General features: G+C 38.7%; 1 protein-coding gene across 4 annotated transcripts in view; it reads right to left on the bottom strand.

Annotated features, from left to right (window-relative positions):
* Nucleotides 1-24,739, bottom strand: part of TMEM50B (transmembrane protein 50B) — a 34,812-nt gene extending 10,073 nt beyond the window's left edge. The window contains exons 1-5 of one of the 4 annotated variants that reach the window (XM_027101182.1): nt 18,341-18,355; nt 13,106-13,202; nt 5,065-5,204; nt 3,546-3,658; nt 1,631-1,698 (exon numbers count right to left, since the gene is read on the bottom strand). In XM_027101182.1, coding sequence (XP_026956983.1) covers nt 1,631-1,698; nt 3,546-3,658; nt 5,065-5,163 — 280 coding nt within the window. In that variant the 5' untranslated portion in view covers nt 5,164-5,204; nt 13,106-13,202; nt 18,341-18,355. Of the gene's footprint in view, nt 1-1,630; nt 1,699-3,545; nt 3,659-5,064; nt 5,205-13,105; nt 13,203-18,340; nt 18,356-23,436; nt 23,558-24,609 lie in introns of those variants that run through there. The other 3 variants (XM_027101164.1, XM_027101172.1, XM_027101186.1) reach the window with 3 other exon arrangements.

The following is a 24,739-nucleotide window of genomic DNA, read 5'->3' as shown; positions in this document are numbered from 1 at the left end:
TTTTAAGGCCCATTCCCCTTATGCGAGGTATCTAAGAGAGTCAAATTCATAGAAACAGAGGGTACAGTAGTGGTTGCCAGGAGCTAGGAGAGGGGGAAGTGGGAGTTGCTGTTCAACGAGTATAAAGTTTCAGCTACACAAGATGAATAAGCTCTAGAGAGCTGCTGTACGACACTGTGCCTATAGTTAGCAATATGGTATTGTGCATTTAAAATTGTGTTGAGAGGAGATCTCATGTTTAGTGTTCTTACAAAAAAAATAATTTTTTTTTAAAGCTAAGCTCGTCAGTTCCTTGATTTGGTTTAATGTCTTATGATACTTTATGATTCCATTTATATGAGATTCTAGAAAAGGCAAAACTACAGTGATAGAAAGCAGATCAGTGGTGGCCAGGAGGTGGGGGAAAGGGGATTAACTACAAAGAGATATGAGGGAACTTTCCGGAGTAATGGAAATATTCTATATCATGATTGTAGGGGCAGTTACACAACTGTATACATTTGTCAAAACTCATCGACCTGTACGCTTTAAATTGAATTTTATTTTATATAAGTTATCCTCAAATACACTGACATATATATATATATATATATATATATATATATATATGATACTGTAGACAAAGAGACTAAATGATTCTCGACTGGATACAAACATAGCATGGTGGCCAAGAGCATGGGCTCTGGAACCAGATTGTCAGTGTTCAAATCCTGGTCCCACCACTTACTTGCTTTATGACTTTGGACAAGTTACTTAAGCTCTCTGTGCCTTAGTTCCTTCATCTAAAACTGAGGACAAGAGTGGTTACCTTATAGGACTATTGTGACAATTAATTGAGTTAATATGTGTAGAGCATTCAGGACAGTCTTTGGTACACACTAAGTATTCTACAAGTACTTGCTATTATTATTAACCATCCTTCAAACTTCCTCCCCCACCTACTCCAAATTCCTGCTATAACCACAAGTCACCCCTCCTAGTCCTTAAAGGCTGGAAATAGAATGTCTAGTCCTGAGCTTTTTATATACAGCATGGAAATTCCACTAAAAACAAACCCCTGGATTCTAATAGAATGTGTTATAATCTGAACAAAAGAAAAATACTGTTGGATGACAAACCAAAAAAAATTCAAACTCAAAAAAATATGTATATGTAAACAAACAGCATGTTTCTTCGAAATACTTCTGTTGTAGCCTATGGGTGGTTACTCAGGTGATCAGAACTGAATGTGAAAAACACTGTAGTCCTAGGTTTGATCTCTTAATGTGTCCATACTTTGCTGTTCAGTAATCACAGTCAGCCATCTTGTAAGTAATATTATTGGTCAACATTTGGGATAAGAATAAATCCATCATTAACACAGGAACAGTCAAGATCCATTGATTTTGCATGGTTACATTTTATCTATATACTATGGGCAATATAACATGACAAAAACCAGTAACCTCTGGCAGTAACTTTAACTTTCTTAAAGTTTTAAATAACACAGGAACTTTTTTTAAAAGTAAATTTTTTAAAATCCTACATAATCATTAATCATCCCTAAATAAAGACTCACTAGAGGCTTTGTTTTTTCTGCTGATAAATCCCTCTTTTGCCAGCATACATTAACAACTCAAAGTGCCCTTACCTGTTCTTCCTAAACAGCCGCTTTCATAGCTGTCACCTCTCACCTGAGCGTTGGACACGGCATTTATCCTAGAACAATACAAAATCATCTAATAAGCTTTCATGCTGCTAAAATATTCAGAGATATTTATATATCATTTAGAAGGGAAGCATTTCCTATCTAAAGCCAGTATCTGCATAACTGAACATTATCTTTTAATTTAAATATCCTAGTGGATTGAAATACTATGCTAGTCTTATTTTCCTGAAGTACACCCAGAAAACATACTTAATTTTTTTAAAATATCAATGTTTTCTATATATTGGTAATAAATATGTTGAAAACAAAATTAAGAAAACATTTCCATTTATAATAACATCAAACAAAAACATACTTAATTTTAAGGGATTACTATCACTTGTCTCCAAAGATTATGAAAGAGACCAATTTTCTGAGTTCTTTGTCTATTTTATTTTATATTTATACATGAATGACCCACCATGAGTTACCCCATTTTAAGGTTCTCATTATAACCAAGAGTTCAAAAGTTTCTCTTTGTGTTAAAAGTCAAGTGATTTTCTCTCATCCATTTCTCAAATTCAGAGAACATTTGGTATAATAAATAGGCCTACTTTATTCAGCTTCTCTTTCCATTCTTGTTAGAGCGGGTATATTTGTAGCAGGAATTGTCTTTTCTAAGCATCCTGAATGAATATAAGTAGTTCCATCTTCTACAATTTACCTTTTTGAAGCTCCTGACAGTATAAGAAAATTACGTAACCTTAATGTTTAACGTATTTTTTAAAATTATTAAAAGACATCCATGAAAAGCTTCCAAACTCTTTTATGAAGTGAGATAATGGCTAAACCTAAATATGATTTAATAAAAAAGGAAAGCCATAGATCAATCTCATTTAAGGCCAGTCCTGCCCTCCCTCCAATACTGGCAAATACAGTTAAGTGACACACTTAAAAAAAATAATACTCCATGGTAAAAGTTGAATGTATTAGATACTCAGTGCTCCGTGGTGACCTAAATGAGAAGGAAATCTGGAAAAGAGAGGATATATGTATATGTATAGCTGATTCACTTTGCTGTACAATATAAACTAACCCAATATTGTAAAGCAACTATACTCCAATAAAAATAATAAATTTTAAAAAGGATTAAAAAAAAGTTGAATGTATTAGAGTATTCAAGGATGACTTCCTACTAAAAAATCTAGAAATATAACATACTTCATTAAACCTAAGATGTCAATGATTTTTAAGATGCACCATTATTTTTTTATACTGCCAAGAAGGAAAAAATATTATGAATTATAAGATACCAATGACTACAAGAAGCACACTGATATTCAAAGATATTAAAATACAAAAAAATCTTAAGATCTATAAAACATAGTAATTTGTCAGTTTAACAAATATAAGAACAAAAATCACATGATAATCTTTATAAAGTATAATAAAATTATCTGACTAAATTTAACACTTTTTAAAAAAAAATTTTTATTGGAGTATAGTTGATTTACAATGTTGCGTTAGTTTCAGGTGTACAGCAAAATGAATCTGTTATACATATACATATATCCACTCTTTTTTTTTTTAGATTCTTTTCCCATATAGGCCATTACAGAGTACTGAGTAGAGTTCCCTACGCTATACAGCAAGTTCTTATTAGTTATCTATATTATATATAGTAGTGTGTATATGTCAGTCTCAATCTCCCAATTAATCTCTCCCCCCCAAATTCAACACTCATTCTTGATTTTAAAAATCTTAATAAAATGGCAATATAGATATACACACATATATTTATCATGTTAAAGAAGAATCAATCAATGAAATTAAAAAGTTATTCCAGATAGCATTAAACTTTGAGGAAAAAATGTTTTTAGAAAAATAATCTTGAATTGAGAATTACCTTCATACTTACATGAAGAAAGCCAATGTGGAAAATACACCACATGTGTGAAAGGCATGGTTCAGCTGTTCTGGCTTAGGATATACCACGGCTGCATCAATCATTATCCACCAACCTGTAAAAAACTTGAGAAAGAACCCATGTCATTAAAATAACACTAATACTTTGGCTTAGCATGATACTGTTCCTTAACATTCCATGTTTTCTATGGACCATATAATTGAAACATAAAATATGTCTACTTTGAGGTTTAGATGTTGAACTATAAAAAACAAGAATTCCTTGTTTACTTATTCTTTATAGCATATGAGGTGAATCTAATCAAATCCGTGTAAGATTCAAGTTCTGCTCTTAATGCAAGATGAAAAATTTATTACCTAGGAATGAATTTTCTGCTTCTTTTATCCACTATAAAATTATATACAACCAAAGCTCTCTTAACTAACCTCCAACTAACCAGCTCCCTGATTACCTGATGTGTTTCACTCTCTCGTTCATATTAAAAAGAATGTGGAACATTCTTTTTTAATATGCCCAAGCACTTTTGCTTCCACAAATGAGCTCCCATGTCTCCAAAAAATATCTACGCTTGCTATAATTTTAATTATGTAATTTGATTAAATACTGCAAAACTGACTAAACATGAGTTTGCAAAATGTAATGTTTCTATGTAAACTAAGCTGAATAGAACTAAAGTAGACAAGTTACTAAGGAATTTCATAGACAAATTAAGTGCAGGCGAGGTGACCACAGAGAGCAAGAAAAACTTGGAAACACCTAAAAGAATTCTGCATGCATATTGCTTCACAATTCTAAGATGTTATGGAAAAACTTGAACAAACTTTTTGGCCACCCCAATATCTTTAGCTCCTGCTCCACTTTATTTCTTTATTTATCTTTTCTATTGAACTTCAGGTATAGAACTATATACTGGAAAAGATTAATTTAAATTAAGTGAAACATATACTGAAATTTGCTTCAAAAAGTGCAGTGGGGGCAGGGAGTGCTTGATGGAATGCTAAAGCAAGATTGGTCATGATCTGACTTTTTTTTGAAGCTCAATGATAAGTACAGGGGGTGAGAGAGGACTCTATACCATTCTCTCTATTTTTGTGTATACTATTGATATTTTCAATAATAAAAAGTTTTTTAAAAAATATTGGAAAGAAAATTAAGCAGTAGTTTCCTCCACAAATTTCTTCCTCTCGCTTCCTGCCTGTGCTGCAGCTGGGGTATGAAGATGGCAACCCTTCCCTAAAGGGCTGCAGGGCTTCAGTTCTAATGCAGCCTAAGGTTGTTACTACTGTCTGCACATCCTGAATTTCGATGAGTCACAACAATATTATTAGTTACATCAAATTCTGAGCCTTTGAGGATCCTAAAGGAATGACACATATTACATAATTTACTTAAAAAACTACTGCCTTCAAAAACTGTATTATCATGGGTATTCACAGTTCAAAGGAATCAAGATTAATTTTCGGGGCAAAAAGTGAGGTATAAATGTCACCAACCAGGCTTTTTCACTTACCAATATACCTGCTACTACAGAAGCCACTGCATTTCTTCTCTCACTCCAGTCGATACATTCACATTCTGGCCAACGGAAATTATCTAGGAAGCCTGCCATTTTCACCACTTAAGCATGGACTTTTCATTAAATACTATATTCTACAAATAAAAAGACAAAAAAAATCGATCTAAGGAAATGTTTTTAAGAAGTGAAATATCTTACTCCTTTCTTAAAGCTTTAAACACAAATTTAACTTTAGGTCTAAATCTACTATAGTTAAGAAGAAAAATTCAATACTACAATGAATATCTATTGAGATATACATAAGACTGTCCTAGGACACAGAAGGAGCTTACTATTTGTTAAATGAGCATGGAGATTTTAAAACATGTCTGTCATAGAGAATGGACTTGAGGACATGGGGCGGGGTGGGGGGAACCTGGGATGAAGTGAGAGTAGCATCAACATATATATACTACCAAATGTAAAATAGATAGCTAGTGGGAAGCAGCAGCACAGCACAGGGAAATCAGCTTGGTGCTTTGCGACAAGCTAGAGTGGTGGGATGGGGGGGAGGGAGGCTCAAGAGGGAGGGGATATAGGAATATATGTATGCATATGGTTGATTCTCTTTGTTGTACAACAGAAACTAACACAGCATTGTAAAGCAATTATACTCCAATAAAGACGTATTAAAAAAGTAAAGTGTCTGCAAAGCCTTTGACACTTCTCCAATTGAGAGGTGGATCTATGTCCCTACCTTTGAATTTAGGTCAACAAAAAAGGCTGGTTCACGGATAAAGTAGAGAAAGTGATGCTATGTAACTCTGCCATACAACTTCTCAGACTAGATCATAAAAGACAATGCAGCTTGCAGGTGGTTCTCTGGAACACTAACACTAGAGCCCTGAGTTGCTTTGTAAAAAATCCAAGGCCACAGTGCTGTGAGGAGACCACGTAGAGGTGTTCTGGCCCACGGTTCCAGGTGGCGGCCCAGCCGCCACCTGCCAGATGTGACTGCTGCTCCGGTTATTAGCATTACTCCCACATTTTAAGACTTCCCTGATGAGGCCCCAGATATACGGAGCAGACACATGTCATCCTGGCTATGCCCTTTCAAATTCCTGACCCACAGGAACTGTAAGCATAATAAAATGGCTGTTTTAAACTACTAAGTTCTAGAGTTATCTGCATGCAGCAATAGATAACTGGAAGGAGAAAAATCACATGCATAAAAAACTATATAAGGGTACAGCATGCTGTGCAAATTTTCAAAACAAAGAGAGTATGTTCAGATGTGATGATTCAGGAACACCTTAAGTTCCAGAAAGAAAAGGGGAAAAAAAAAACTATTTTAAAGCACTAAAGAGTGCTGAAAAGCAGGCAGAAACTGGAGGTCATTTACCCCTTGAAAGAAAACACAATGAGCAAGATCCACTTTAATACAGCTTTTCCCCCTGAAGAATCCCCTAACCTCTCACTCCCAGCCAAGTGAGTCCCTGTGGTGCAGAATAGCTAAAACTTGAGCAAAAAATCAGTCTTTCTGGCTTCAGGTATCAGTGGATGAAGTTCAGGATGACAAGAGCAGCTGGAAATTGAAGGGGAAATCTTGGAATGGGGTAAGTCACAAGAGGGAGCCCCAAACACTAATATAAACTCTCTTAAATCCTGACTAATCCCTGAACAGCACATGCATGAAGGAGATTCCAAGGACCTCAGCAGAAAAAAATATCTGGAAGGCTAAAAGTACTAAACAGATTTCAGCTGCTATCCCCTGCAAGGCATTTTGGAATTTGAGTTCCACCAGGTCAGAGATTAGTAAACACCTTGGGATTTCCACACACTCCAACAAAGTATAAAACCAAATCTCCACAATTTCAGGGTGATCAGTCAGTATTTTAATTGCCTGTTAGAACAAAAAGTAACACTCTTTAGATGAAGATAACTGATCCAGAGTGTCTATAATGTATCATCCACAATGTCCAATATACAGTTGACCCCTGAACAACACAGGTTTGAACTATGCAGATGCACGTATATGTGGATTTTTTTCACTAAATACATACTACAGTACTACACAATCCATGGTTGGTTGAACCCACAGATGCAGAACTGCAGATACGGAGGACCAATGTATAGTTAAACATGAATTTCTGACTGCACAGAAGGTCAGCACCCCTAACCCCTGTTTTGTTCAAGGGTCAACTGTATAGTTAAAAAAAAAAAAATTACTTGACTTTTACAGAAGCAGAAAAAATGTGGTTTATCAAAAAAGCAGTCAATAGAAACAGACCCCCCCATAATTCAGATATTGAAAATTAGCAGACAATGACTTTAAAGCAGCCAGTATAAACACATCAAAGACAAAGGAACATGGTCAAAATAACTGAGTTAATGGAGAATCTCAGTAGAGGAACTTTAAAATGTAAATTTTATGACTGAAAATTATAATATTTAAAATTAACTAGATGGGCTCAGTAGGAGATCAGAGACAGTAGAAGAAAAGTACAGTAAGCTTGAAGAAAGATCAAAAGAAATTATCCTATCTAGAGAACAGGTTTTTTTTCGTTTTAATTAGGGGGAAAAAATGAATAAAGCTTCAGGAAACTTAGGAACACTAATAACTGGTCTAACATATGTTTAATTGGGTCCCAGAAAAATAAAAGAATCAGGAAGAAAAAATATTTAAAGAAATAATGGCTGATAATTTCCCAAATTTGGTGAAAAATAATAATTTGCAAATCCAGGAAGCTCAGCAAACTCCAAGGAGGACAAACACAAGGAAAACATCATAATAAAACTGCTGAAAACCAGAGATAAAAAGAAACAAAGCAACATCAGGGGGAAAAAATAATCAACACATTACATACACAGGTAGTAGAACAATATGTATGATGGCTGACTTCTCATCAAAAACAATGGAGGCCAGAAGAAAATGGAAGGACATTTTTTGACGTGCTTTTAAGAAAAGCAATCATGAGAATTCCCTGGCGGTCCAGTGGTTAGGACTCCATGCTCTCACTGCCGAGGGCCCGGGTTCAATCCCTTGCCAAGGAACTAAACTCCCACAAGCCACTCAGCACAGCCCAAAATCAATCTCAAATGCTATATCTAGCAAAAGTATTCCTCAAAAGTGAGGGTGATGAAAGTTCTACCCCTATCTATCTACCCAAGAGAAATGAAAACATATGTCTACACAAAAACTTGTACACAAATGTTCATAGCAGCATTACTCATAATAACTAAGCAGTGCAGCAACCCAACATATGTCAATTAATGAATGAATAAATAAAATGTGGGATACCATACAATGGAATACAAATTCAGCAATAAAAAGGAAATACCGATACATGATACAACACAGATGAACCTCATAAACATTATGCTAAGTGAAAGACAACCACGTATGGTATATTCCATTTATATAAAATGTCCAGATGAGGCAAATCTATACACAGAAAGTAAATCAGCTGTTGCCTAGTGATGGGCAGGGGAGAGAGGAGTGTAATAGGGAGTGAGTACTCATAGGCATAAGGTTATAAAATTAGACTGTGGCGATTACTGCACATAAATATACTAAAAATCACTGAACTGTACACTTAAAACAGGTGACTGTTATCATATCTTTATTGTATCTCAAAAAAGCTTTTTTTAAATGAGGATAAAATAAAAATATTTTCAGGTAAACAAAAACTAAGATAATTCATCATCAAATCTGCACTAAACAATGCTAAAGGAAATTCTTCAGGTTAAAGGGAGATGACACCAGATTAATCTCAGATCTATAGGAAGGAATGAAGAATACCAGAAATAATCAATATGTGGGTAAATATAAAAGACTATTTTTTATTCCTTCTCTTTATTTAAGACAACTAACTATTTAAAGCAAAAATTATAACATTGTAAAGGATATCCACAAAGATAAACTTTCTAAATAGCATGTCAGTTACATTTTCAAATAATATGCTTAAATATGGATTTAAGTGAAATACCTCTAAATTTAAAGTAATGGGTCTAATTGTTAATCTGAAAAGAAGTACTATAAATATACTACAGAAGGTCCAAACACTGGAAACACAGACTGGGAGACAATATTTGCAAAACAAGTATCTGACAAAGGATTTGAACGTACAATATAGAAAGAACTCTTAAAGATTAATAATAAAAAAAAAACAAAATATAGGCAATAAAAAGTGTGCACGAGAGTTGAACAGACTTGAAATGGGCAAAGGACTTAAAAAGACAATGACCAAAAAGCATCTAAATAGGTATTCAACATCATTAGTCATCAGGGAAATACAAATTAAAGAAATATCATCACATCCACTAGAATGGCTAAGATTAAAAAGACTGACTGTTGGAAGCAGAACAACTGGAAATCTCATACATTTCTGGTTGCGGTTTCTTACAAAGTTAAAAATAATCCTCCCTATAACCCAGCAACTCCATCCCTAAGTATTTACCAAGGGAAGTAAAAACATATGTCCACACACAAAAAGACTTTTACAAGAAAGTTTATAGCAGGTTTATTCATATTAATAGCAAACTGAAACAACCAAAATATTCATCAACAGAAGAATGGATAAATTATGATGGATTCATACAATGGAATACTATTCAGCAACAAAAAATGATGAACGATATATATAACCACACAGAAAAAAATATCTCAAAAACCTGATTTATGTGAAAGAAGGCAAACACAAAGTAGTATATACTGTATGATGCCATTTAAAATGAAGCTTAGGAAGAGGCAAAACTAATCAATAGTCCCAGAGATCAGAACAGTGGTTGCCAATAGGGGCTGAGGACTGACTACAAGGGAACTTTTTTGGGGTGATAATAATGTTCTATATCTTGGATGGGATAGTGATTATGCAGGTACATTTATTTATCAAAAGTTACTGAAGTGTACACTTAAGATCTGTGTATTTTACAGTATGTAAATTTTACCCACAAAAAAGATTTAAAAATTTTATCACTTAGATATGCTTCAGCTGCACTAAAGCCTTACTATGTACGCATTATGGGCACATTTTATCAAGATAGCCTGCAGACACAGAGATGAACTGTTATCAAAGATTAAATATTAACTGGTTAAAAACAAGTTTAGGGAAGGTCGCCATGAATTTAAGACAATGTCTGAAGGTTAAAACGAAAGTCATGGGACTTCCCTGGTGGCACAGTGCTTAAGAATCCACCTGCCAATGCAGGGGACACGGGTTTGAGCCCTGGTCTGAGAAGATCCCACATGCCGCGGAACAACTAAGCCCGCACACTACAACCACTAAGCCTACGTTCTAGAGCCCACGAGCCACAACTACTGAAGCCTGCGCACCTAGAGCCCATGCACGGAAACAAAGAGAAGCCACCGCAGTGAGAAGCCCACGTACTGCAACGAAGAGTAGCCCCCGGCTTGCCACAACTAGAGAAAGCCCGTGAACAGCAACGAAGACCCAACGCAGCCAAAGATAAATAAATAAATTTATTTTTTTAAAAGTGACATTATAAAAACAAAAGTCATGTTTCCTATTATAAAAGTCATTTTGCATATATTAACCTACTTATAAATAGTTCTGTAAGCATAAAACATACAGTTGTCCCTCAGTATGTACAGGGGATTGGTTCCAGGACCCCCCTCGGATACCAAAATCTGTGGATGCTTAAGTCCCTTATATAAAATAGCATACTATTTGCATATAACCTCCTTTATATACTTTAATATCATCTCCAGATTACTTATAATACTTAATACAATGTAAATACTATGTAAATAGTTATAAATACAATGTAAATGCCCTGTAAATAGCTGCCAGCACTCAGCAAACTCAAGTTTTGCTTTTTGGAACATTCTGGAATTTTTTTTTCCTGAGTATTTTTGATCCCCGGTTGGTTGAAGCCGTGGATGTGTAACCCAAGGATACAGAGGGCTATTTCCACACACTAATTTCTGAAATGTCATGGTCTTCTCCCTCCTGGAGCTTAAATTGGAGGGTCAGGGGTTTGGGTGGGACAGAGAAACATCAAAATAATACAAACAGTTACTACGAAGGAAATGCACATGATCCTGATACAAAATAAGGGAGACCTATTTGAGAATGGTCAGGGAATGCCTCTCTAAAGAGGCAACACGTGCTAAAATTTTAAAACACCCTGAAATTTAAAAGCTGAGTAAAGTTAATTAGATTAAGGAAAAGCAAAAGAGGCAGAGTAGAGAGAGGGAAGATTACATACAAAAGCCACTAAGTCCCTTTGATACTAGCAAGGAAGAATTAGCTGGTACCAAAGAGAATAAGAATATAGTAAGTTAGGGGAGGAAGTGGCTTGGAATAAATATGGAGAGAGACAGGTAAGTACCAGATCACCTTGCAGATTAATGTGGACTTCATGATGGATTTGGGGTTTCACCAAGTGCAACGGGAAACCAAGTGAAGAACGTTAGGATAAAAGGAGCAAAGGCACCAAGATGGTCACTATGGTAAACATTTAGGAGAGGGCTAGTATATTAAGAACTAACACTCTGAACTGAGAAGACTGACTTTCATATGGGTTTTCTTATTGATATTTACCAAAAAATAAGCACATTTTATCATGACAGTCTTGATTTAATAACAGCAATCGACAATACTAACACTGATCCCCTGGCTTAAAGTGGAGATAAGTATACAATATTTAACTTAAGATAATAGGCCTTTGGAGACTTAATGAAGGCAAAGACTACTTAGAGGAAATCTAAATGTTCAATAATAGAATAAATGTTTAAGTAAAATAGTTTACTTAATGCAGACATTTAAAAATCTATTTTTGAGGGACTTCCCTGGTGATCCAGTGGTTAAGACTCCATGCTTCCAATGCAGGGGGTGCGGGTTCAATCCCTGGTCGAGGAACTAAGATCCCACATGCCATGGGGTGTGGCCACAAAAAAAATTTTTTTTTTAATCTATTTTTGAAAAACATTTAATGGCATGAGTAAATGGTAATGACTAATACCAAGTGAAAAAAACAGGTTATTAAAACTGTATCTAGGGCTTCCCTGGTGGCGTAGTGGTTAAGAATCTGCCTGCCAATGCAGGGGACACGGGTTCGAGCCCTGGTCCAGGAAGATCCCACATGCTGCAGAACAACTAAGCCCATGCGCCACAACTACTGAGCCTGTGCTCTAGAGCCCGCGAGCCCCAACTGCTGAGCCTGTGTGCCACAACTACTGAAGCCCGCGCGCCTAGAGCCCGTGCTCTGCAACAAGAGAAGCCACCACGATAAGAAGCCTGTGCACCACAACAAAGAGTAGCCCCTGATCTCCACAACCAGAGAAAACCCGCACGCAGCAACGAAGACCCAACACAGACAAAAATAAATAAATAAATAAAATAAAATAAAATTTTTAATGTATCTATAGCATTATTTCCTTTTTAGAAAAAAGAATTAATAGTGTATATATATATATATATATATATATATAAACACATACATGCATAAAAATACTGGAAGGACGAACACCAGTACTTTCATAATATTATTTTATATATGGGTCACAGGATGGTGTGTTTGTTTTGCTTTCTATTTTCAAAGTTTGCTGTACTGAGCATGAATTACATTTTTTTTAATGCAAAGTGATTTTAAAAGTTATTGTAATTAACACAATGAATTGTTGATTCGTGCCTGTTGAGAAACGTCTTATATAATGTACTATGTCTGTAACTATTTTAAATAAACTTAAACTTTTTTGAGATCAAGGAAATTACTGGTATGTTCTCCCCCAAAACTGACCCAGGTACCAATTTTTAAAAAAACAAGATTATTGAACTGAAATAATGGACCCACAAGTCTTATAATACATTAGATAGCAATTATTCCTATTACTAGAGAGGCAACTCTTTATAAAAGGAAATGAGTCCTTTTTAGAGAGCATTTTAAGTGATTCAACTGTGAAAATTTCAAACACTCAGTTTAGGAAACCAAAGGATAGCTGCAAAAAGCAAGAGGAGAAAACAACTACACACTTTAACATATAAACATGGTCTGAGTGATTTCCATATGCATCAAAGTCCAAATAACATACCTAATTCAAAATTTTTTCTTTTGACCAAACTTTCATGTTACCATCTGTTTGTTCATCCAGCTCTTCACTAGTTGTTAAATGCTACAAATGTTAGGCTCTGTGTATACAAAAATGATTAAGACAATCAATGTAGAAAACAGTCTAGTTAGGGACATTGTCAGAAGAATAAATAACTGCATTATAAAATGTGCTATACTATACATACACAAAAGGGCTATAATAGAAATATGAAAAGTGTTATAGGACACTACTTCCCAGGAAGAGTTGAGGAAAGTTTGATAAAGGAAGAATAAACTTGGCTGGGTTTTAAAGCAAGAGGAGGAGTTTGACAGATGAAAAAGAAGGAATAAAATATGCGAAATTATGTAGGGCCACAAGAGAACAGGGTAGAGTTTAAGGTATTTCAAAGAGTGATGCGATTAACATGTTTGGGACAAGATCATCAAGGATTTTTCAGCCTACGCAAATCTGACCTCTAATCTCTAAGCCAAGGGATTAGCAAACTTCTGGAAAGAACCAGATAGTGTACATCTTTAGTTTTGCAGGCCAAACAATCTCTGTCACGACTACTCAACTCTGCTGTTATAGCATAAAAGCAGCCATAAACAATATGTGACCAAATGAGCATGGCTGTATTCCAATAAAACTTAAATTTACAAAACAGGCAGCAGACCACCAGACTTGGTCCACAGCTCGTAGTCTGCAGGCCCCTGCTCTAAGCACTAGGAAACTACCAGAGGCTTGTAAGCAGGGAAGTGACAAAATCAGCTCTGCGATTTAGAAAGACAATTCTGGTGGCAGCAGTATGGAGGAGGACTGAAGGAAAATGTTAAAGACACCCTCTAGAAAGGAAGAGAATAAGGATGTAAACTGAGGCCATACTCATACAGGCTAAAGAAAAGGTTTTTATTTGAGAAATATTGATGTGGTATTATCAACAAGCAAGGAAGAGCTAAGAATGACTGTTTGGGTACCCAACGGCTGGAAAGACACCATTAACCAAAATAGGGAGGGGAGCAAGGGAGAGTTTGAGCATAATGTGTTTGATATGACTGAAGGACATCCAGGTGGAAATGTATGTAAGACAGATGTACAGAAACCACTGAAAGAGTGGTTTAAAGCAGAAATACAGATTACAGGCTGATAGTAATTAAGTGGTAACTGAAGTCACAGGGGCAGCTAGGGTATCTCAAGGAGAAAATATGGAAGAGGGCTGAGGACTGATTCAGTGTTCATCTCTGACTCACTCTCTTCCTTCCTTGCATTACTGTCTGTCAGGCATTACAGCAGACTTACATATACAATGGTATTTAATCAGCACAAAACTCTTCTAGATCATGAATGAAATATTTACAGAACATGTCCTACAAGCAAGGCACTGTGGGGAAAATAAAGAAGAATAAAACTTGGCCCTCATCATCAGGAGATTTACAAACTGGCAGAGAAATCAATTAACACCTTTTAAAATTAAATTACAATTTGTATCATTAAAAAATCTGGGGGAATTCCCTGACGGGTCAGTGGTTAGGACTCCCAAGGTTCCACTGCAGGGGGCACGGGTTTGATCCCTGATCGGGGAACTAAGATCCTGCATGCCACATGCTGCAGCCAATAAATAAATAAGTTAGCAAAAAAATCCAGAAATTAAATTTAAATATCGTGCAAGGTATTAGGTCTACATAGCCAGAGCAAAACAGCTGACTCAAATTAAACAAAAATAAAATCGACATCTTCCCTACTACTACTACTACTATTACTATTACTAGTGGCTCTTAGCTATAGGGTGCTTACAGGTGACAGGCAACTCTACTCCATCCTCAGAAAAATTCTTTTCATAGAGGATTCCCTTGAATCCTCACAAATACTCTAAGGCAGTTACTATTATTATCTCGTATTACTAAAAAGGTTTACAGAGTAACTAGCCCACGGTCACACAGCTAGCAAGAAGGAAAGCCAGGATTCCACTGAAGTTCACATCTGATTCCAAACCTGTGCTCATGACCAATACACTGTACTGCTGCCAGACAGTTTCACAGCATTTCTCTCATTTCCATTTCGTGAGGAGAAAGTTACTATTCTACTGCCTGCGGTGAAGAAAGCAAGAAGAACGAGATGGAAGAGAAAGAGCCCCAATTTAGATGAATACTGTGATCACCTGGAAACAGAAGACAGCAGTCCAGTGAGGTCTACAATGACAGTGGTGATTACTATTGATTCACAACTTGACAAAGCAGTCTGGAGAATACAGTTTTTCTTCTTAGGCTGCTATAAGCCTGGTGTCTAGGTAGTCACAGTGTGAATATTTTATAGGCCTTAAAATCCAATAGTATGATTATTCAGAGAGCTAAGCATTTTTGGAAAGACATTTTACATAATCTCAGGATGCTTATTTGCCTTCTGACTTGTAAATCATCTATAACAAGAATAAAATTTAGTAGGTACCACCAATTTTCATAAAAGATTTAAATCTAAAAACCAAAGTAAAAGACAGGGAGCACAGGGGGTTTCTTTTCTTTAATATTTATTTATTTATTTTGGCTGCATTGGGTCTTCGTTGCTGCGCACGGGCTTTCTCTAGTTATGGCGAGCGGGGGCTACTCTTCCTTGCAGTGCGCAGGTTTCTCATTGCAGTGGCTTCTCTTGTTGCGAGCGTGGGCTCTAGGCGTGTGGGCTTCAGTAGTTGTGGCACAAGGGCTCAGTAGTTGTGGCTCACGGGCTCTAGAGTGCAGGCTCAGTAGTTGTGGTGCAGGTTGTTGAAAGGATGATATTGTTGAAAGTGAAGGATGATATGGGGACCTCCCTGGCTGTCTAGTGGTTAAGACTCCACGCTTCCACTTCAGGGGGCACAGGTTCGACCCCTGGAAGGGGAACTAAGATCCCACATCCCTCATGCCTCATGGCACAGCCACCAAAAATATAAATAAATAAAATAAAATTTAAAAAGATATGACTTGGGCTTCCCTGGTGGCGCAGTGGTTGAGAGTCCGCCTGCCGATGCAGGGCACACGGGTTCGTGCCCCGGTCCGGGAGGATCCCACATGCCGCGGAGCAGCTGGGCCCGTGAGCCATGGCCGCTGAGCCTGCACGTCCAGAGCCTGTGCTCCGCAACGGGAGAGGCCACAACAGTGAGAGGCCCGCGTACCGCAAAAAAATAAATAAATAATAAAAAGATATGACTTCCATGGCCTCCTGACTCCACGGCCAGATCTAATCCCCTTAGTACTTCATTATTAATCTTGTTATTTGATTAATACATACCTTCCCCTGAAGAGAGTAAAATCCACAAAGGACATTCCATGCCCATTTTTGCTCAATGTAGTTCTCCCAGAGCCTAGCACAGTGGCCTGGCATATAATAGGCACTCAAATACTTGTTGAATGACTGACTCTATTTTGTCTTTCAAATTTTGAAATGCAATACCTGTCTCATTATCCTGTCACAAAAAAAAAAAAGTCTACTTCTTTATATCTAGGTTTATTTAAACTGATAATCTGTAGACGCTGGTAAAAAGAAGCATCATTTCAATGAGGGAAATAATCTTGCCAGGACAATATATTAAAACATATTATTTCTTTTTTTTGGCCGCACCGCATGGCATGCAGAACTTCCCCGACCAGGGATCAAACCCATGCCCCCTGCAGTGGAAGCGCAGAGTCTTAACCACTGGACTATCAGAGAAGTCCCTAAAACATATTATTTCTTAAAACCATTCTTCCTGCTTCCTCAAGTCCAGATCCTGCCAGAATTTTCTAAAACTCAGACCGGATCGTGCCTTTCATCAAAAACTTCCAACAGCCTGAGATAAAGTCCAAAAGATACAGGGTACTTACAGTCTCCCCTATTATAGCTTTCTTATCTCCTACTATCTTGATGTACTCTTTACTCCAGCCACAAAGAAATAAAAGGGAGAAGGTAGCCAGTACTTATTGAATACTTACTGTTAGGAAAACTGCTAAATAATTTTAATATATTTATTTACATATTTCTATATCTATTTCTATATGTCTATCTATGTCCTTGGAATGCCCCTTTCATCTCTTTGTCTACAGACAAACTCCCAATTCAACCTTCAGGACACACATCAGCCAAGTCTGGAAATAACTGAACCAGGTTACATCAAGGATCCCTTCCGTTGCTAAGATTCTGAGAACCATGACCCTTCTAGTAATGAAGCAGTCTCCAAGAGCGATATGAACTAGAAAGTTCAAAAGATTTCATCATTAATTTCATCTACGTCAAAACATACAATTAACAAACCAAGTGAAATGTGTAAACCTTTACTGATCCTGGTTTCCAAAAAAAAAATTTTTTTAAGGCAGTCTGGGCCAACTGGGTAAATCTGAATACAGGTCAGACAGAGAATATTACAGAATTATTTTCCCAGATGTGATAATGATAGTATTGTGGTTACGTAAAGATTAGGAGATGCATTCTTACATATTTAGGGGTGAGGTGTCGATGTCAGCAACATATGATCAAATGGTTAAGGAAAAAAAAAGTAAAGCAAATATGGCAAAATGTTAAAATGTTGAATGCACTGTTCAATTTTTCTGTATGTTTAAAATTTTTTTATAATAAAAAGTTGAAAAAATAGAAAGCCGTACTATCATGAATTGCCACCTAAAAAAGATGAGTGCTACACAATCCCAGAGCTGATCCAGCCATGGCAAAACTTCACTCACTCTCTGAGGCCATCTTTACCTAGGTTTCCCAGAAGAAGCCATGCTTAGGCATCTTTGCATCCTCTGGGATTGCTCAGAAAATGCCCTACTCCCCAGTTCAGAGACACTGGCTCCAGGGTCACAGCTTTGAACCACACAGGTGAAAGGGAACCCACCTGGCAAGCAGTACTGCGATGCCAAAGGCCTAGAGTAAGAATATTTCTAAGGGGCTCAAAGGAAGTGGATGCCTTGAAGTACCAATTATCCTCCTCCAGCATTAGCCACCATGCAGGCAGCTAACAGTACAGGCTTTGGAGTTAGCACTGGCCTGGGCCCTCTCCTACCTTCAGCCTCTTCCCAGCTGTGCCTACTTGGCCATGTTCATTTATCCATTCCACTTTTAAAGGAAGAGTCGCTGTGTGACAGGCACTGTTCAAGCTTTAAATGTCCTTGGGCTATGGTCCTCTGAGGTGTAAACTGGGGATATGACAGCACATCCCTCAGTAAGTGAGAAATAATAAGAAAAGCAGTGTCCAGCACATGTGATCACTCAATGCTATCAACCACTACCTACCAAGAAGATGGTTCACATACATACGACTGCTTTTGTAGAGGGCACTCTGCTCCTGGCAGTACTGCCATTACTATTTGGAAGAGAAAAACGATTACTATCTCTGGGTGATGATGGCAGATGTACATAGCACCTCATTCTGCTCCCTCTTGAAACTTCACGAAAACTGCAATCAATAAAAGGAGTTTTTAAAAAGTCATAAACTCCTAACGATAGGGAGAACAGAAGATGAAACAATAGCAATAAAATTTTGAAAGCTGGAAAGCAGATGGACATGGTAACTGACTTAGCACACCCAAGAAAGCCGAATTCCCAAGCCAGTGGTGGGGAAAGCTGAGAACCAACACAGTGACAACTTGGGAGGAAGCAGGAAGAAAAGTCAGATCCCAGAACCTGTCCCTTTTCTCGTCATGGTACTGGCAACTGCTTCTTCCATATCCTGGCAGAAATCTGAGGCTTTTTCCCCCCTATGTCTTGTGTTCTGGACTGGGGGATACCGGGCACAACAGAAGATGCAGGTATCATACTGAAAACTGGACAGAAGGGACCTCTGTTCCTCTGTTCTGGTGCAGAAGACTAGCAGCCAGATCCTTTCCTTCCAGATAAGAATCTGGAAAGCTATGCAGAGAAAGAAAACAAAATCACTATAACCTCAGAGATAAGAGAACATATTGCATTTTAAAGCAAGAATAGGATCCTATCATAAGAAACATTCAGAGACTAAAAAATAGCTTTGAAAAATAAAAACATAACTGTGGAATTTTTTTTTAATCCAAATACAAAGGTTGAGAAATAAAAGTTAAGAAAAGCTAGCAGTGCGAATTCCCCGGTGGTCCAGTGGTTAAGACTCTGCTCCTTTATTGCCGAGGGCATGGGTTTGATTCCTGGTCGGGGAACTAAGATCTCACAAGCCACGTGGTGCCCCCAACCCCCAGCCCCCCAAAATCTAGCAGTAAGTAGGTGGAAAACAGAAGAAAAAAGGTAAGAAAATTAGAAGACCTTTAAAAGGTTCACATCTAAATAAGAGGTGTTTCAGGAGACACTATAGAGAATACAAGGGAGAAAAATAACAAAATATTCAGGAAAATCTCTCCAGAATAGAAAGTACTGTATTTCCAGATTTAAAGGGCCCATCAGATACTCAACCTAATGGATGAAAATAGACCCACGCTAAGACAGGCCATTTTAAATTTCAAACCACTGGAGTCTAAGCAGAAATTAGTCTGCAGAAATTAAAAACAAAACAAAACAAAAACAAATAGCAGAAACTAACACAACATTGTAAAGCAGTTATACGCCAATAAAAATTAATTTAAAAAAAACAGGTCAAATACAAAGGATCAGGAATCATAATACTTTGGAATTCTCAGCAACAGGAGAAGCAAGATGACAATGGACCAATTACTTCAAAATTCTGAAAGAAAATTACTTCCAACTAAAATTCTATTACCAGCCAAAATATCAGTCAAGTATGAGGATAGAATCAAAACATATTCAGACAGGCAACGTCTCCAAGAAAACGTAACTCTTCTTGTCAAGAAGCTACTGGAGTTTGAGTGCCACCGGAGAGAGTAAATCAACGAAAGAGAATACAGGAAAGATCCCCACACAGGAGAGGTAAAGAGGATCCAGCTATGCCCCAGACGAGGAGGACAACCAGGCCAGACTGAAGCAGTGTAACCAGGTACTATGCCAGCTTTTTTTTTTTTTTTAAGTTTTTATTTATTTATGGCATGCAGGATCTTAGTTCCCCAACCAGGGATCAAACCCGTGGCCCCTGCAGTGGAAGTGCAGTCTTTTTTTTGTTTTTAATACATCTTTATTGGAGTATAATTGCTTCACAATACCGTGTTAGTTTCTGTTGTACAGCAAAGTGAATCAGCCATATGCATACATATATCCCCATATCCCCTCCCTCTTGAGCCTCCCTCCCACCCTCCGATCTCACCCCTCTAGGTCGTCGCAAAGCACTGAGCTGATCTATCTCCCTGTGCTATGCGGCTGCTTCCCACTAGCTATTTTACATTTGGTAGTGTATATATGTCCATGCTACTCTCCCGCCACCCCACCTTCGTGTCCTCAAGTCCATTCTCTATGTCTAAGTCTTCATTCCTGCCCTGCCACTAGGTTCATCAGTACCGTTTTCTTTTTTTAGATTCCATACATATGTGTTAGCATATGGTATTTGTTTTTCTCTTTCTGACTTACTTCGCTCTGCATGACAGACTCTAGGTCCATCCACCTCACTACAAAAAACTCAATTTCATTTCATTTTATGGTTGAATAGTATTCCATTGTATATATGTGCCACATCTTCTTTATCTATTCATCTGTCAATGGACATTTAGTCTGGGAAGTGCAGAGTCTTAACCACTGGACTACCAGGGAAGTCCCTATCCAGCTTTTTAACCTGAGGACTGAATGCCCCATGAACCTGACCCAGATTCCTATCTGTACTCAGCTGTGCTTGGCTTGATCTTGATCATATGCTGGTGCAGTTCCTGCTTTCCTTCTGAACCCTGCAGCCTGCATCAGCAAAGGACATTCACTTCCCTCACAGAAGGTTCTACTTTGACCTACACTGATCACTGCATGCAGGCCACGGTGAGCAGCCCACTCCCTCAGTCTGTATTTCTGCCATCTTTCCAGTATTTGGTGCACACTAGAGCCCTCTGATGCCCTGACTGGAGTGAACACCGTAGCCAAGACTCCCTCGTAACACTGCCCACTGACCTCCTGAGAAAGGGCCCCTGTCAGGGAAACAGGGAAGCTGAAGCCATTCTGTCCTGCTCATCTTTCCTGGAAGCTTTCACCTAAAAGTGACAATATTGTCCTTTCCTTACACAGTCAGGTTTGTGCTTACAATTATGGAACAAATTTTTAATCTCAAATTGAGAAAGCGCTAGCATTTTCTAATAAGCCTGTTTGGTCCTCATTTGTGCTCTGAGGAAAATAACTTTGTTATCACAGTTTATTTAATGAACAACCCGCTGTTAATAAAGACACAGTTTATAGTCCTGTAAGGTTTCAGTTTAACTGCAGAAATTAATAAGGTGTAATGATTTTATAGTCTGGTAGAAATGATTAATCACAAGGTATAATGATTTTGTTGCCCTCTGGAACATTAACCAATTATATCTAACTCAGCAATTTTATTGAGACATTCCTTTCCCTATGGACTACACAGATATCTATTTCTTAAATCCTCTTAAAACCAGTTTTTTGTGGGACTTCCCTGGTGGTCTAGTGGTTAAGAACCCACCTTCCAATGCAGGGGACTCGGGTTCGATCCTGACTGGGGAACTAAGATCCCACATGCCGCAGGGCAACTAAGCCTGTGCGGCAACTAGTGAGAAACCCTAAACAAAGAGCCCTGTGCACTGCAATGAAGATCCAGTGCAGCCAAAAAAAAAAAAAAAAAAAAACAGTTCTTGTGGCACTCTCAATAACTATAAAATAAAACTTTGAAACATGCTATGTGTATGAGAATTTTGTTTTGTTTTTAACACCTCACTCAAAACTAAATATACTGTTTATGTGTAAATATTTATATACGTGTGCATATATGTACATGTGTATATTTATGTATTTATGTGTAAAGCTTATTTAAAATTTATTTATTTTCTTTTTCGCTGCGTTGGGTCTTTATTGTTGCTCTCGGGCTTTCTCTAGTTGCAGCGAGCGGGGGCTACTCTTCGTTGTGGTGCGTGGGCTTCTCACTGCGGTGGCTTCTCTTGTTGCGGAGCACAGGCTTTAGGCGCACGGGCTTCAGTAGTTGTGGCACGTGGGCTCAGTAGTCGTGGCTCGCAGGCTCTAGAGTACAGGCTCAGTAGTTGTGGCTCGCGGGCTCTAGAGAGCAGGCTCAGTAATTGTGGTGCACAGGTTTAGCTGCTCCGCGACATATGGGATCTTCCTGGACCAGGGCTCGAACCTGTGTCCCCTGCACTGGCAGGCAGATTCTTAACCACTGTGCCAGCATGCAGGCCCTGTAAAGCTTATTTTAAAAAGCAAGGGAAAGACTGGAATTCCCTGGCGGTCCAGTGGTTGGGACTCGGTGCTTTCAGTACCAAGGGCCCGGGTTCGATCCCTGATCGGGGAGCTAAAGTCCCACAAGCTGCGCGGCATGGCCAAAAAACAAAACAAAATGAAAGCAAGAAAAAGATTAATTTAAAAAATCAGGGTAGAGGCCACCTCTGGAAGAAAGATGTAAATGTTTCATTTCTTAATTTGGTTGTAGATACAATGTTGATCATTGCAATAGTATTATTTAAATTATATATTTATATATATTCTGTACACATTTTTTGGTACCTGAGATACATTTTGCAACAAAAGAACATCTGTTACTGTTGGATATTCAAGGGGATTACCACAGGAGGGTATTACACGGCCTCTGTTCAAATTTTCTCTTCCTTAAGGCCTTCTCTATTCATTCCTGCCAAGCTAATCAAATGAGTCAATATAACCTTAAAGTCAACACCATTAAGTGGTAACAAGGTTAATAAATTAACCATTATTTAACCTGGTCCTCAAAATGTTTTTGATCCAGTCTCTAAATATAAAAAGACACACAGATTCTAAGAAATGCATTTAAATCAAGCAAATTAACTACTGCTTTTAAATTATAAAATCCTTCAAGTTACAAAAAAAGATTCCTGGTAAAAAGAGCACTACCTGAAACTTAACCAACAATACCCAAAAGATTTTCTTGCAGTAAGTCTTTTAATGGCTAAAACCCAGAAACAACCAAACGTCCATCATTAAGGGACCAATAAAATATATTAGAGTATATCTAAACAGCTGCGTACTGTACAGCACTTTAAAAATGAGGTAGGTGCACACTAATATGGAGACGTGTCCTTATATTAAGTCAGTTGCCCAACAGTATCACGGTACTAACCCCTCCTAGGGACTGGAATTCAGGATGCAAAGTAAAGAAACAAGGAATTCTAACTTTTCACTTGATATACTTCTGTGCTGTTTCAATTTTTACTTGATATTATTCTGTAACATTACAAAAAGAGTTTACAACCTGGATATATTACCGTAATCATTTAAAAAGGGCAGATATGGATAAACTAATAAGATAAATTCTTTACCTCGGACTCCAGAAGTGAATTCAGAAATGACCAGCCAGTAATGGGCCAAGGAGGATGGGGGAGGGGAAGGCGTGTCTCCGGAAGAGGAACACTGCATCCTCTCCGTGCTCTCATTAACCCAGCTTTTCCTGTCGGGTCGATATTCAAGATAACTTTTGATGTTCATTTTAAGGACGAAGAGGCTTGCAACACTATTATCGGCAAAAAAATGTCTAACGTTTGTTCTACGTCTGAAAACTACGTTTGTCTGAAGATGATGGAAAAGAAGTGTAACAATCCTGGGAGTAAGAGGCTTGGTAATTGTTAAGGAAAGGGATTTATAGCGCAGGTAGGTGAACAGTTTGAGAGAAGAGGTGGGACACTCCGAAGAGAAATTCCAACACACACAAACACACACACACGCGCGCCGCGCCAGCAGCGGGGAGGGAGCGAGCACAGTCGATCTCAGCACTTCTTGGGCTTCAAAAGGTCATATATTTACCTTTCAAACTAAGCACCTTCCATTGATTAACTCGGAAGCCAATTTATTGGTTAAAAACCAAAATGGTCTTCCCCAGCACAACTACCTTTGCTACATGGGCAACTCTCTGCTGCTCTTTATCTAAAAGGGCACGAACACTTTATGATTAATACGCGAAAGAAGGTTGACCCTCTTCCATTTCCATTTCACACCTCTGTACCTGACTCTCCTACGGAGAGACTCGGAAAAGAGCGCCGAACACTGAAAACATTCCCAGCCATGGTTCAGAGCAAACGGGAGGGGCGACGAAGCACCTGAGTGGCCCCCTGACGCCCCGTGCGGGCCGCACATCGTCTCCCCACCGCCCGTCGCCCCGGGAAGCTGACAGGCTCAAGACGGAAACCTTTCCAGACCTTCCAGGGAAGCAATTCGATGGTGAGACAACGTGGCGTGGGGCCCGCTCCGGCCGAGCGCCCGCCACGCTCGCCCGAGGGGACGCGGGCTAGTGCGGAGGGGGCGGCGGCGGCCCCCGCCCCGCAGAACGCCCGGACGCCCCGCGGACCCGCTCCGCCCGGCGGCGCCTCTCACCGGAGAGGCCGGGCCGGGCATCGCCGCACCTCGCAGGCCGGGCCGGACGAACCGGGGGTGCCTTCCTACGCGCGGGCGGCAAGCGCCAGCCCCTCGCACGCCCCAAACCGGCCTCCCGCACTCACCCGGCTTACCCGACGTCCAAGCCGACACCAGGCGCGAGCGCAGAGGAGGAGGCGGCTAAGCCGCGGCAAAGCCGGGGTCCACGGCTCCACCTCAGCCCCCGGGAGCCGGTAGCAGTCCGCGGGCGAAAGG

This window comes from Aethalodelphis obliquidens, unplaced genomic scaffold (genome assembly GCF_003676395.1).
Source record: "Aethalodelphis obliquidens isolate GAN/ISIS:26980383/991018 unplaced genomic scaffold, ASM367639v1 scaffold1, whole genome shotgun sequence".
NCBI lineage: Eukaryota > Metazoa > Chordata > Mammalia > Artiodactyla > Delphinidae > Aethalodelphis > Aethalodelphis obliquidens.
The sequence above is the reverse complement of the archived record's forward strand: the minus strand, read 5'-3'. Positions and strand labels throughout refer to the sequence as shown.